The 14,291-nt window shown below is 41.1% G+C and overlaps 1 protein-coding gene across 1 annotated transcript; it reads left to right on the forward strand.

Annotated features, from left to right (window-relative positions):
- Positions 1–315: 315 nt before the first annotated feature.
- LOC311109221 (sialic acid-binding Ig-like lectin 7) lies at positions 316–13,741 on the forward strand (the record flags this gene model as incomplete). The annotated part of the gene is made up of 10 exons (XM_084152069.1): positions 316–448; positions 682–918; positions 1,124–1,269; positions 2,314–2,422; positions 10,508–10,894; positions 11,127–11,432; positions 11,566–11,832; positions 12,821–12,914; positions 13,027–13,084; positions 13,463–13,741. The coding sequence occupies 10 exons, from the start codon at positions 316–318 to the stop codon at positions 13,739–13,741; spliced, it is 2,016 nt and encodes a 671-aa protein (XP_084008195.1).
- Positions 13,742–14,291: the final 550 nt, after the last annotated feature.

Below are 14,291 nucleotides of genomic sequence, written 5' to 3' on the forward strand. Positions count from 1 at the left end.
GAGAGAGTGACTGTACTGAAAAGATCATATAACCTCCCTGATGTTGTCCTTTATGTTGCAGGTGTTTTGGCCTGTTTTGGCGAACGACATTTGATCGCCACAATGCCAGACAAATTGAATGTACTGACTGGCTCCTGTGTGCAAATCCCATGTGCATTTGATATTACAAACCAAAATTACTATACATTTAACAGCACAATACTTACATCTGGAGTGTGGTTGAAAGGATCAACAAAATTAGGTGAAGGTCAGGACAATGTGAAATTTCACAGTAGTAAGACGGTCAACAGATATCAAGGGAAGATAACTGGAAACATGTCCCAGAAGAACTGCACCACAGTCTTCTTCAATGTAACCACCAGTTACTCTGATAAATACTTCTTCAGGATTGAAAGTCAACCATACCGTTCAACAGACCCAGACAAGTCTGTTAATATAGATGTCAGGGGTAAGAGACAATTTAACTGTTTACCAACTATTTTATCCAGTTTAGATTCCTTGCATCAAAGATAAGAGTAGAACAAGTGAAACAGTTTAGCTATTAGTAATATAGATGTCAGGGGTAAGAAGACAGAGACTATTTAACTTTTATAAACTTTTCTAAAATGATATGAGTAGAATAAGACCAAGTAGGCAGTGTGACTGTCAGAGTAAAATATATTTATTTTTAATGTATTACAGATTTGCCTCCCAGCCCCATCATTACTGTCTCAGGTGAGGTGAAGGAAGAGACCCCTGTCAGTTTGAACTGCTCTGCTGTCGCTCCCTGTCCCGAACACCCCCCTGAGCTGACATGGACTCTCCCAACACAGTTTACACCTGAGAACCAACTGCAGGAGAATCCAGACCAAACCAAATCAGTTCTCTCCACGGTGACCTTCACTCCGTCATACCTTCATCAGGAGAAGAACATCACTTGTACTGCAGTCTACCCAGTAGGGACTAGCAACAAGACAGCTGAACATACCATGATGCTTAACGTTTCATGTAAGATTTAGTCACAGTTTCCTGTACAATAGATAATTCTATCATGTTTTCACTGATGATTGTCATAGAGTGGTTTTGATTAGATTATTCAATATACCACATCCTGATACATTCTAAATGAACCCCTCTCCCTCAGTCTCTCCTAAGGACACCTCAGCCTCCATCAGTCCAGCTGATCCAGTATTAGTGGACAGCTGTGTTAATCTGACCTGCAGCAGTACAGCCAACCCTCCTGTGACAAACTTCACCTGGTTCCAGATCAGTGGGGGTAAACCAACACAGGTAGCATCTGGACTGAGTTACACCCTCAATGTGACTGTTGGTGATGGAGGACTGTACTACTGTGAAGCAAGAAATAGTCAAGGCCGTGGGAAGTCAAAGGAAGTGAAGCTGGCTATTAAAGGTAGAAGCAGTGGCACATTCAATATGACACAACATTAAGAACAATATAGAGATAGATAGATATAATGTAGAAGATATATACTTGTTTTTGTGGAACAGACCAGATAAAGCATGCCTGCTATATGTATCTAGGCATGATACAGTTGTAGGATCTTAAATTGATTACTATTTTGTTGCTGAGAAGTTTCTTGCACCGTGGGAAATGCAGATAAGCTTTGTGATTTACATAAATTCACAGAACACCTGCACCAAAACATGGTTGTATTAATAGTATTGCACTTTTCATGTAGCCTTATTTTGGCCAGCTAATAGCCTAACCACCAATGGAACAACATTATGGACTCAATGTTCAAATACTTTTGCTGCAGGATTATTTTGCTGCAACAATACTGGTCAAATTAAGATCTTACATCTGTACATCTACAGTACACGTGTAATTTGTAATATTAGACAATGTGCAAAATGTTTCCTCTTTTTGGAACAGATGACCATACAATATGTGCTTTATTTACAGGGCAAGATGAGCCTGTTAACCCAAAGGTTTATGAAATTATAGGAAAAACCTTGGCGTTGCTTTTCCTTTTTAGCCTGATCGTGTTCCTTGCATGGTAATAAGCTATTCCAAGCCTCAATGCAAACATATTTATCATGCTGTTTGTGCTTTTGTATATGAATACCTAAATGATTTATTCTTGTCTTCCAGGAGGAGGAGAACATCTAGACTCTCCAATGGGTTTGAAATGACAGACCGTTCATAGGGACAGGTGGGAATGTTAGAGTCATCTTTTAAAACCCATCTAGAATGTGCATTTAAGGAAGAATTGATTGAATACTGTGTTGTATAACTAACTGTAACTATGAAGTCATTCTTCTTCTGAAGTGTCTGTCCTGACACCTGTTCCTTTCTCTGTGTTCTCTCCTCAGAACTCCCCGGTTGGGACGGTGTTCTCTAACCAGGCCACGGTCGGGAGAGGGGACCAGGAACCACCACTTAACTACCTAGATGGGCTTGATGTACAAGTGAATAAAAGAGGTGCATGTTAAGTATTTTGCCAATAGATATTAAGTGTTTATGTAGATTAATGTCATTATGTATCAGTTTTCTATTGGTACTTTAGTTACTTTTATATTTGTGTGCTCTTTGATTATCTGCATATTTGTAGAATTTTCTGGGATGAAAAGTGTTTAACTGCTACTATAGTGGTGATACGATGATGTAGGCTACTCTTTATTTTTAGCCAATTCATTTTGAGTGTTGAGTTCACAGAGCATCCGTTTAATGGGTTCCAGTATAGAGGAACTGCTGAGTTCAACTATCTTACTGAAGGCAGATTAAGACCATATAAAGTCAATGATGACTGAGGAGAGAAGACACAGTTAGTTGGAGAGACAGTGGTCTGATACAAGACAGGAAGTTGGTGAAGTAAGTCTACATGACGGCAGAATGGTGTTAACATCTACTAGTCACTGTTTCTCTGCATCTTTTGTGCTGTTACCAGAATAATAATATTATCTATTTTAACTTTATATCTATTTAGAAGTTATTGTGTCAGTTTTTATGTTGAGTGTTAAACCAGATGAACAATTGGGACTGAATTCAAGGTTGTTTATTAATTACACTGTAATCAAAACCTTTACATTCAATTTCCATGAAATCTTTTGGTCTTATTGGTCCAACATTTTACATATCTCATTAAAATGGAATACATTGAGATGTTGTGTCATTGGCCTAAACACAACCCCATAATGTTTTTAGACATTAAAAAAATACAAAATGAAAAGTGGAACTTTCTCGAGTCAATATGTATTCAACCCCTTTCTTAAGGCAAGCCTAAATAAGTTCAGGAGTAAGATTTGCATAACAAGTCACATAAGTTGCATTGATTCACTCTGTGTGCAATACTAGTATTTAACATGATTTTAGAATGACTACCTCATCTCTGTACCCCACGCATACAATTATCTGTAATGTCCCTCAGTCGAGCAGCGAATTTCAAACAGATTCAACCACGAAGACCAGGGCGCTTTTCCAATGCCTCACAAAGAAGGGCACCTATTGGAAGATGGGTGTATCCCTTTGAGCATGGTGAAGTTATTAATTACACTTTGGATGGTTTATCAATACACACAGTCACTAAAAAGATACAGGCTTCATTCCTAACTCAGTTTCGCTCGTGGTAATGTGTTTCATGCCATTCCATTTGGACCGTTCCAGCCATTATTATGAGCCGTCCTCCCCTCAGCAGCCTCCACTGATTTCACCATAAGGCCATTGGTGACTTTAAAACAGTTACAAAGTTTAATGGCTGAGGATGGATCAACAATGTTGTTGTTACTCCACAATACTACCCTAAATGACAGAGTGAAAAGAAGGAAACATTTACAGAATCAACATATTCCATAACATTCATTCTGTTTGCAATAAGGCACTGAAGTAAAACTGCAAACGTTTTGCTAAGAAATTAACTATATGTCCTGAATACAAAGTGTTATGTTTGGGGCAAATCCAACACAACACATAACTGAATACCACTCTTCATATTTTCAAGCATGGTGATGGCTGCACCATGTTATGGGTATGCTTGTCATCAAGTTTTTTAGGATAAAATAAATGGAATAGAGCTAAGCAGAGGCAAAACGCTAGAGGAAAACCTGGTTCAGTCTGCTTTTCAAAAGACACTGGGAGACAAATTCACTTTTCAGCAGGACAATAACCTAAAACACAGGGCCAAATATACACCAGAGTTAATTACTAAGACAACATTGTACAATCCAGGTGTGCAAAGCTCTTAGAGACTTACCCAGAAAGACTAACAGCTGTAATCGCTGCAAAAAGTGATTCTAACATGCATTAACTCAGGGGTGTGAATACTTATGTAAATTAGATATTTCTGTATTTCATTTTCAATAAATCTCCAAACATTTCTAAAAACATATTTTCACTTTGTTATTATGGGGTATTGTGTGTAACTGGGTGAGAAAACCAATCAATGTTTTATTCAGGCATTAACACAACAAAATGTGGAATAAGTCAAGGGGTATGAATACTTTCTGAAGGCACTGAGTATACCAAAAATTAGGAACACCTTCCTAATATTGAGTTGCACCCCCTTTTGCCTTCAGAACAGCCTCAATTCATCGGGGCATGGACTCAACAAGGTGTCGAAAGCGTTCCACAGAGATGCTGGCCCATGTTGACTCCAATGCTTCCCACAGTTGTGTCAAGTTGGCTGGATGTCCTTTAGATGGAGGATCATTGTTGATACACACAGTAAACTGTTTAGTGTGAAAAAACCCAGCAGTGTTGCAGTTCTTGACACAAACCGGTGTGCCTTGAACCTACTACCACACGTCGTTCAAAGGCACTTAAACATGTTTGTCTTGCCCAATCATCCTCTAAATGGCACACATACACAATCCATGTCTCAATTGTCTCAAGGATTAAAAATCCTTCTTGAACTTGTCTCTTCCCCTTCATCTACACTGATTGAAGTGGATTTAACAAATGACATCAATAAGGCATCATAGATTTCACCTGGATTCACCTGGTCAGTCTATGTCATGGAAAGCGCAGTAAGATACTGCTAAACGTTGGTTCTGATCTATCACCTAATACCTACTCATATATCCATTGACAGTGAGTGGTAGCCTGAACTGCATACAGACAGGTCGTTTCATTGTAATTTCATACATTTTACCCACATATAGGAGAAGCAGTTTCCACAAAACTGAAATGAGCTTGTTAGTCCCTTTTCTGTCAGTCCCACCATATCCCCATCCCCACCATATTGCAGCATCAGCATAGTGTAGTGTCCAATAGTCCATACTTTCTCTCTTCTCTCTCTGAATCATCTGGTCCCTCCACCTCTCAATTCCTGACCCTGTCCTCCAGAGCCTTCAGCTCTCCCTCCACCTGTTGGGGGAGGTTGGCTCTCAACTGCAGGGTAAAGTACGCCCTCGGCTCCTGGGTCTCCTTCTCCCAAAAGTTTGATGAGGTTTTTGTCTAGAAGGGATACAGCTTTTGTCAAAATGGACTTTTACTAGCAGGTTTAGGAGAACTTATGCAGCAGGTTCGGATAATTAACGTGGCAGGTTTAGGAAAATGAGATTAAGGTAAGAGAAAGGGTTATGGTTAGCTAAAATGCTAAACAAATTCAACTTTTGACATCAATTTGACAAAAGCTGTATCCTCTCTAGACATTACTGAAAGGGCGACCATGTCCACCTTGCCGCTCATGCCCTGCAGGTCGCTGGCTCTCCCCTGTGGAACCCGGGACACTCTTTTCAAGCCACTTCAATAAGAAGTGATTTTGGTAGCAGGTCAGGAGCAGGGCTGGATTACTGAATGGCCCCAGACAGCATATGATAGCAAAATGTGTAGAATAGCAGGAAATTAGCTTTAAAGCTGCAACATTTTCTGTCAGCTTCATGACAAAATGTGTAGAATAGCATTATAAAACTGTAAATACTTATCCCTGCACCATGGCAAAATGGGTTGAAATGCTCTCTGCACCATGGCAAAATGCTCTCTGCACCATGTCAAAATGGGTTGAAATGCAGTAAGTAAAAGGGGAGGGGGGCCCAAATGCCGTAGTCCGGCCCTGTTTAGGAGAGCATTTTCACTAACCATAACCCTTAACTGTAATCCTCCTAACTTGAAAACGACTGAAAACTACGAAAAAGTCCATTCCGTATCGAAGTGGCGTGAAAATAATGTTTCTATGTGGTATCCAGCCCACCAGGCTCTGCTTGGCAAATAGACTCCAAAGAGGAAGTGAAGCAAGAAAAACAGGAAGTTATTGAAGGAGAAGTTGAGTGGTGTGTGAGAATCAGTCAGATGCAATTACAGTTACTTTGTTTCATACCAAGTCTGTTTTTCAGTTGAAAAATGATGTTACAATAATTTGTTTTGTATCGAACTCAAATGTAACTTTCTTTTTCTGTCTTGTGTGAAATGAAAAGTGGATTTTGGTTTATGATTTAGCTCAATTTAAAAAAAATATCCACATACATTCCCATTGAAGCCTGGGAGACAGGGAAGATGGTTATATTACCTAAAGTTTCCTTTATTATATTTATTGATGTATCAGGGGAGGACTTAGCAATTTGGGGGCCTGTTTCAACATGCTGTTGAGGTGTTATTATACCCCCAAAAAGGGACATTTACCCCCCCCCCCCTCTACATAAACTGCTATTATTATGATTATCCCACCATGAAAAACATCTTATGTATAACTGTATCATTTCTGGCAGAAATGAAATGTATAGGCCATATAAAGCTGTTCAATCAGTGGCTAACACACACAGTGTGGGCAGCTAGGGCCCAAAACATGCATTCTGTTTGCAATAAAGCACTAAAGTAAAACTGCAAAGACATGGCCTGATGGCCATATGGCCTGAATACAAAGTCTTATGTTTTGGGCAAATCCAACACATCACTGAGTACCACTCTCACATTTTCAAGCATGGTGATGGCTGCACCATTTTATAGCTACGCTTGACATCAAGTATTTTAGGAAATATGCTAAGCACAGGAAAAATGCTGGAGGAAGACCTGGTTCAGTCTGCTTTTCAAAAGACACTGGTAAAAAAATTCTCCTTTCAGCAGGACAATAACCTAAAACACAAGGCCAAATATACAGTGAAGTTGCTTACCAAGATGACATTGAATGTTCCTGAGTGGCCTAGTTACAGTTTTGACTTATATCGGCTTGAAAATCTATGGCAAGACTTGAAAATGGCTCTCTAACAATCAACTTGACAGAGCTTGAAGATTTTATGTATTTATATTTCAGTCATTTAGCAGACACTCTTATCCAGAGCGACTTACAGTTAGTGAGTGCTTACATTTTTATTTTATTTTCATACTGGCCCCCCGTGGGAATCGAACCCACAACCATGGCGTTGCAAGCGCCATGCTCTACCAACTGAGCTACACGGGGCTCATTATTGAAAATAATGTGCAACTATTGTACAATCCAGGTGTGCAAAGCTCTTAGAGACTTACCCAGAAAGACTCACAGCTGTAATCGCTGCCAAAGGTGATTCAGTCATGTATTGATTCAGGGGTGTGAATACTTATATGAATCAGATATTTTTGTATTTCATTTTCAATGAATGTGCAAACATTTCTAAAAACATATTTTCACTTTGTTATTATTGGGTATCAATACTTTCTGAAGGCACTGTATACTTCATTGCAAGATGTCAGTAAGATGCTGTTAAACATTGTTCTGATCTATCACCTAATACCTACTCATATATCCATTGACAGTGTTCGGTATCCTGAACTGCATACAGACAAGTCTTTTCATCGTATTATTTTACATTTTACCCACATATAGGAAAAGCAGTTTCCACAAAACTGAAATGAGCTTGTTAGTCCCTTTTCTGTCAGTCCCACCATATCCCCATCCCCACCATATTGCAGCATCAGCATAGTGTAGTGTCCAATAGTCCATACTTTCTCTCTTCTCTCTCTGAATCATCTGGTCCCTCCACCTCTCAATTCCTGACCCTGTCCTCCAGAGCCTTCAGCTCTCCCTCCACCTGTTGGGGGAGGTCGGCTCTCAACTGCTGGGTAAAGTACGCCCTCGGCTCCTGGGTCTCCTTCTCCCAGAAGGCCTTGGGCAGGTCCAAGAGGGTTTTGTTCAGAAGGGATACAGCTTTTGTCAAAATTGCCTTTTACTTAGTGATTTGGGGTCCCGTTTCAAAAAGCTGTTGTCTTGTCCTAACCCCAAAAAGGGATTTACCCCTCCCCCCTCCCCCCACTTTGTGTTAAGAATCAGTCAGTGGGCAGCTGAGGCCCATTTCATTTGAAACTGGTGAAACATGGCTAAGGCCACCTCTGCAATGTCTCAAGTGACTGAAACAAATTGTGCAAAAGTAGAAGGTTCATTAAAAAATGTCAATGTTCATAGCACTTACAGTGGGGAGAACAAGTATTTGATACACTGCCGATTTTGCAGGTTTTCCTACTTACAAAGCATGTAGAGGTCTGTAATTTTTATCATAGGTACACTTCAACTGTGAGAGACGGAATCTAAAACAAAAATCCAGAAAATCACATTGTATGATTTTTAAGTAATTCATTTCCATTTTATTGCATGACATAAGTATTTGATCACCTACCAACCAGGAAGAATTCCGGCTCTCACAAACCTGTTAGTTTTTCTTTAAGAAGCCCTCGTGTGCTCCACTCATTACCTGTATTAACTGCACCTGTTTGAACTCGTTACCTGTATAAAAGACACCTGTCCACACACTCAATCAAACGGACTCCAACCTCTCCACAATGGCCAAGACCAGAGAGCTGTGTAAGGACATCAGGGATAAAATTGTAGACCTGCAAAAGGTTGGGATGGGCTACAGGACAATAGGCAAGCAGCTTGGTGAGAAGGCAACAACTGTTGGCGCAATTATTAGAAAATGGAAGAAGTTCAAGATGACAGTCAATCACCCTCGGTCTGGGGCTCCATGCAAAATCTCACCTCGTGGGGCATCAATGATCATGAGGAAGGTGAGGGATCAGCCCAGAACTACTCAGCAGGACCTGGCCAATGACCTGAAGAGAGCTGGGACCACAGTCTCAAAGAACCATTTAGTAACACACTACGCCGTCATGGATTAAAATCCTGCAGCGCACGCAAGGTCCCCCTGCTCAAGCCAGCGCATGTCCAGGCCCGTCTGAAGTTTGCCAATGACCATCTGGATGATCCGGAGGAGGAATGGGAGAAGGTCATGTGGTCTGATGAGACAAAAAGAGTGCTTTTTGGTCTAAACTCCACTCGCCGTGTTTGGAGGAAGAAGAAGGATGAGTACAACCCCAAGAACACCATCCCAACCGTGAAGCATGGAGTTGGAAACGTCATTCTTTGGGGATGCTTTTCTGCAAAGAGGACAGGATGACTGCACCGTATTTAGGGGAGGATGGATGGGGCCATGTATCGCGAGATCTTGGCCAACAACCTCCTTCCCTCAGTAAGAGCATTGAAGATGGGTCATGGCTGGGTCTTCCAGCATGACAACGACCCGAAACACACAGCCAGGGCAACTAAGGAGTGGCTCCGCAAGAAGCATCTCAAGGTCCTGGAGTGGCCAAGCCAGTCTCCAGACCTGAACCCAACAGAAAATCTTTGGAGGGAGCTGAAAGTCCATATTGCCCAGCGACAGCCCCGAAACCTGAAGGATCTGGAGAAGGACTGTATGGAGGAGTGGGCCAAAATCCCTGCTGCAGTGTGTGCAAACCTGGTCAAGACCTACAGGAAACGTATGATCACTGTAATTGCAAACAAAGGTTTCTGTACCAAATACTTGTTCTCCCCACTGTATGTTTTCAGACAATGTTTCTCACACTCTTATTAGGAAGTACGTCACTGATGAGATGTGAGATGTGCCACATGAATTTCATCACTTTAGTCAGACCACACTATGGGTGTGTGATCGTCTCTTCTGTAGACCGTTTACGTTACCGTCTAGGGTAAGTATCGACTTCTTCACTATATTTTCTGTTAATTTGAATGTTCAACATAAATTAAAGGAACTTATTTACAAGAAATTAGATTTAATATGGTAAAAGTACTACAATACGTTCATGTATTAGCTTCACAACTGAAAGACATACTGTATTTGATATGGGGATTGTTCAATGCAATGTGTTGTGTGAGTTAAGCTACTCTACCAGTAAGTGTGTGTTTGACCTGTTTCAGGTGATCAGTAGTGTGTGAGTTCTCACATGGCTTGTCCTGAGAACATGTTTTTTCTCATTGGCCTCTTTATGTCAGGTGAGTCTTCCACACAGCAACAGCTAGTTATGAATCAGACAGAGGAATAAGCACAAGTCATGATATTTCATGGTATGAGCTATATTCCCATCTGTCTCAATGTGTAGAAAAGTGTACAGTTGACTCCTGATAAGTACAGTTTAATATTCTGGATTCAAACATTCTTTGCTCCAGATATGTCCATAATCCAGTTTAGGGCATGGAGTCAGGACATCAGGAATCACCTGTACATTGAAATGAGTTCATATGTTTTGATGCAGAGGCAGAATATTGGGAGAGAGTGACTGTACTGAAAAGAGCATATAACCTCCCTGATGTTGTCCTTTATGTTGCAGGTGTTTTGGCCTGTTTTGGCCAACGACATTTGATCGCCACAATGCCAGACAAATTGAATGTACTGACTGGCTCCTGTGTGCAAATCCCATGTGCATTTGATATTGCAAACCAAAATTACTATACATTTAACAGCACAATACTTACGTCTGGAGTGTGGTTGAAAGGATCAACAAAAGTTGGTGAAGGTCAGGCCAATGTGATATTTCACAGTAGTAAGACGGTTTACAGATATCAAGGGAACATAACTGGAAACATGTCCCAGAAGAACTGCACCACAGTCTTCTTCAATGTAACCACCAGTTACTCTGATAAATACTTCTTCAGGATTGAAAGTCAACCATACCGTGCAACAGACCCAGACAAGTCTGTTAATATAGATGTCAGGGGTAAGAGACAATTTAACTGTTTACCAACTATTTTATCCAGTTTAGATTCCTTGCATCACAGATAAGAGTAGAACAAGTGGACAGTTTAGCTATTAGTAATATAGATGTCAGGGGTAAGAAGACAGAGACTATTTAACTTTTTTCAACTTTTCTAAAATGATATGAGTAGAATAAGACCAAGTAGACAGTGTGTCTGTCAGAGTAAAATATCTTAATTTTTTATGTATTACAGATTTGCCTCCCAGTCCCATCATTACTGTCTCAGGTGAGGTTAAGGAAGGGACCCCTGTCAGTTTGAACTGCTCTGCTGTCGCTCCCTGTCCCGAACACCCCCCTGAGCTGACATGGACTCTCCCAACACAGTTCACACCTGAGAACCAACTGCAGGAGAATCCAGACCAAACCAAATCAGTTCTCTCCACGGTGACCTTCACTCCGTCATACCTTCATCATGAGAAGAACATCACTTGTACTGCAATCTACCCAGTAGGGACTAGCAACAAGACAGCTGAACATACCATGATGCTTAACGTTTCATGTAAGATTTAGTCACAGTTTCCTGTAGAATAGATCATTCTATCATGTTTTCACTGATTGTCATAGAGTGGTTTTAATTAGATTATTCAATGTACCACATCCAGATACATTCTAAATGAACCCCTCTCCCTCAGTCTCTCCTAAGAACACCTCGGCCTCCATCAGTCCAGCTGGTCCAGTATTAGTGGGCAGCTGTGTTAATCTGACCTGCAGCAGTACAGCCAACCCTCCTGTGACAAACTTCACCTGGTTCAAGATCAGTGGGGGTAAACCAACACAGGTAGCATCTGGACAGAGTTACACCCTCAATGTGACTGATGGTGATGGAGGACTGTACTACTGTGAAGCAAGAAATAGTAACGGCCTTGGGAAGTCAAAGGAAGTGAAGCTGGCTATTATAGGTAAAACAGGCACGTTGGACACAATCTTAGATTAAATATACACTGTATATACAAGAGTATGTGGACACCCCTTCAAATTAGTAGATTTGGTTATTTCAGCCACACCCGTTGCTGACAGGTGTATAAAATCGAGCACACAGCCATGCAATCTCCATACTCAAACATTGGCAGTAGAATGGCCTTACTCAAGAGCTCAGTGACTTTCAACGAGGCACTGTCATAGGATTCCACCTTTCCAACAAGTCAGTTCGTCAAATTTCTGCCCTGCCAGAGCTAACCCGGTCCACTGTAAGTGCTGTTATTGTGAAGTGGAATCTTCTAGGAGCAACAACATCTCAGCCGCGAAGCAGTAAGCCACACAAGCTCAGAAAACGGGACAGCTGAGTGCTGAAGCGCATAGTTCGTAAATATCATCTGACCTCAGTTGCAACATTCACTACCGAGTTCCAAACTGCCTCTGGAAGCAACGTCAGCACTGGAACTATTTTTGGGGAGCTTCATGAAATAGGTTTCCATGGCCGAGCAGCCGCACACAAGCCTAAGATCAACAAGCGCAATGCCAAGAATCGTCTGGAGTGGTGTAAGGCTCAAAACCATTGGACTCTGGAGAATAGGAAACCGGTTCTCTGGAGTGATGAATCCTGCTTCACCATCTGGCAGTCCGACGGACGAATCTGGGTTTGACGGATGCCAGGAGAACGCTACCTTCCCCAATGCATAGGTCCAACTGTAAAGTTTGGTGGAGGAGGAATAATGGTCTGGAGCTGATTTTCATGGTTCGGGCTAGAACCCTTAGTTCCAGTGAAGGGAAATCTTAATGCTACAGTGGAGGCTGTTTATAACAGCAAAGGGGGGACCAACTCCATATTAATGCCCATGATTTTGGAATGAGATGTTTGACGAGCAGGTGTCCACATACTTTTGTTCATGTTGTGTACTTTAGTGATCTTTTAGTTAGAAATGACCATAATATGTGCTGTATTTTCAGGTAAAGAAGAGCCTGTTAACCGAATGGTTTTTGGGGTTGCAGCAGGAACTCTGGGGGTCTTTCTGCTTATCAGCCTGATCAGTCTTTATGGATGGTAAAAACTATTCCTGGCATCAATTCAAAACTATTTATTTATGTTGTGTTTGTCCTTTTGCATATGAAAACCCTCTCAGTGGATTCAGAATACCTTTTTAAATGTCTTCCAGGAGGAGAAACTCTAGGCTCCCCGATGGACTTGAAAGGATGGACAATCCACAGGGACAGGTGGGTATAAGGCTCAACTTTCATAACACATCTACAAAGTGTATCTAAGGAAGTACTGAATTAATGATGAAACTACCCAAAGCCATGAGGTTAACATCATTTTAGAGGAAGTTCACGGGGAGATGACCACACTGATAGCAATGCTACGTCTTGTGAGAACATCAAATGATAACAGAATAGCTGTTGGACTTTGACAGTATTTTCTGTAGATTGGAGCTCATTTGTTGTCAAAATGTAATTATTTTCTTCTGTCAGTTTAATTGACATTGTCATTGACATCCCCTCAGTATGTGTTGTGTAACCTGCTGACTTTAGAGTTTTACAAATGACTGAGCTTAGAACTTTACACCTGTTCCTCTCTCTGTGTTCTCTCCACAGAACTCCCCGGTTGGGACGGTGTGCGTTAACCAGACCACAGCCGGAGAGAAACCAGAGGAACCTGCAGAAGACCAGCCTGAAGAGATCCACTATGGTGACATAGACTTCTCCAAACTACGGCCCAAAGAGACCCCAGCTGCAGCCCAGGACAGGAACAGGGTCCAGGGGCAGGAGAGTGAGTACGCTGAAGTCAATGTGACCAGGAGAGGGCCCCAGGAACCACACCTTAACTACATAGATGGGCTTTATGCACAGGTGAATCAAAGAGGTGCATTTTAAGTATTTGGGGTATATACAGTATGTCTTGTGTGCACTGAGCTCCAACAGTACTGGGACAGTGTCATTTATTTAACTTTTTAGTCTCTGTTCTCCAGAACTTTTGATTTGAAATGAAACATTGACTATGAGGTTAAAAAGCAGACTGTCAGCTTTAATTCCAGGGTATTTTCATCCATATCGGGTGAACTGTTTAGAAATTACAGCACGTTTTGTACATAGTCCCCCCATTTTAGGGGACCAAAAGTATTGGGACAAATTAACTTATGTGTATTAAAGTAGTAAAATGTGTAGTATTTAGTCCCATATTAGCACACAATGACAACATCAAGCTTGTGACTGTACACACTCTTTGGATGCATTTGCTGTTTGTTTTGGTTGTTTCAGATTATTTTGTGCCCAATAGAAATTAATGGTAAATAATGTATTGTGTCATTCTGCAGTCACTTTTATTGCAAATAAGAATAGAATATGTTTCTAAACACTTCTACTGTACATTAATGTGGATGCTACCACGAGGACGGATAATCCTAAATGAATTGTGAAAAATGAT

This window comes from Coregonus lavaretus, assembly GCF_964263955.1.
Source record: "Coregonus lavaretus genome assembly, chromosome: 34".
Classification (NCBI taxonomy): Eukaryota; Metazoa; Chordata; class Actinopteri; order Salmoniformes; family Salmonidae; genus Coregonus; species Coregonus lavaretus.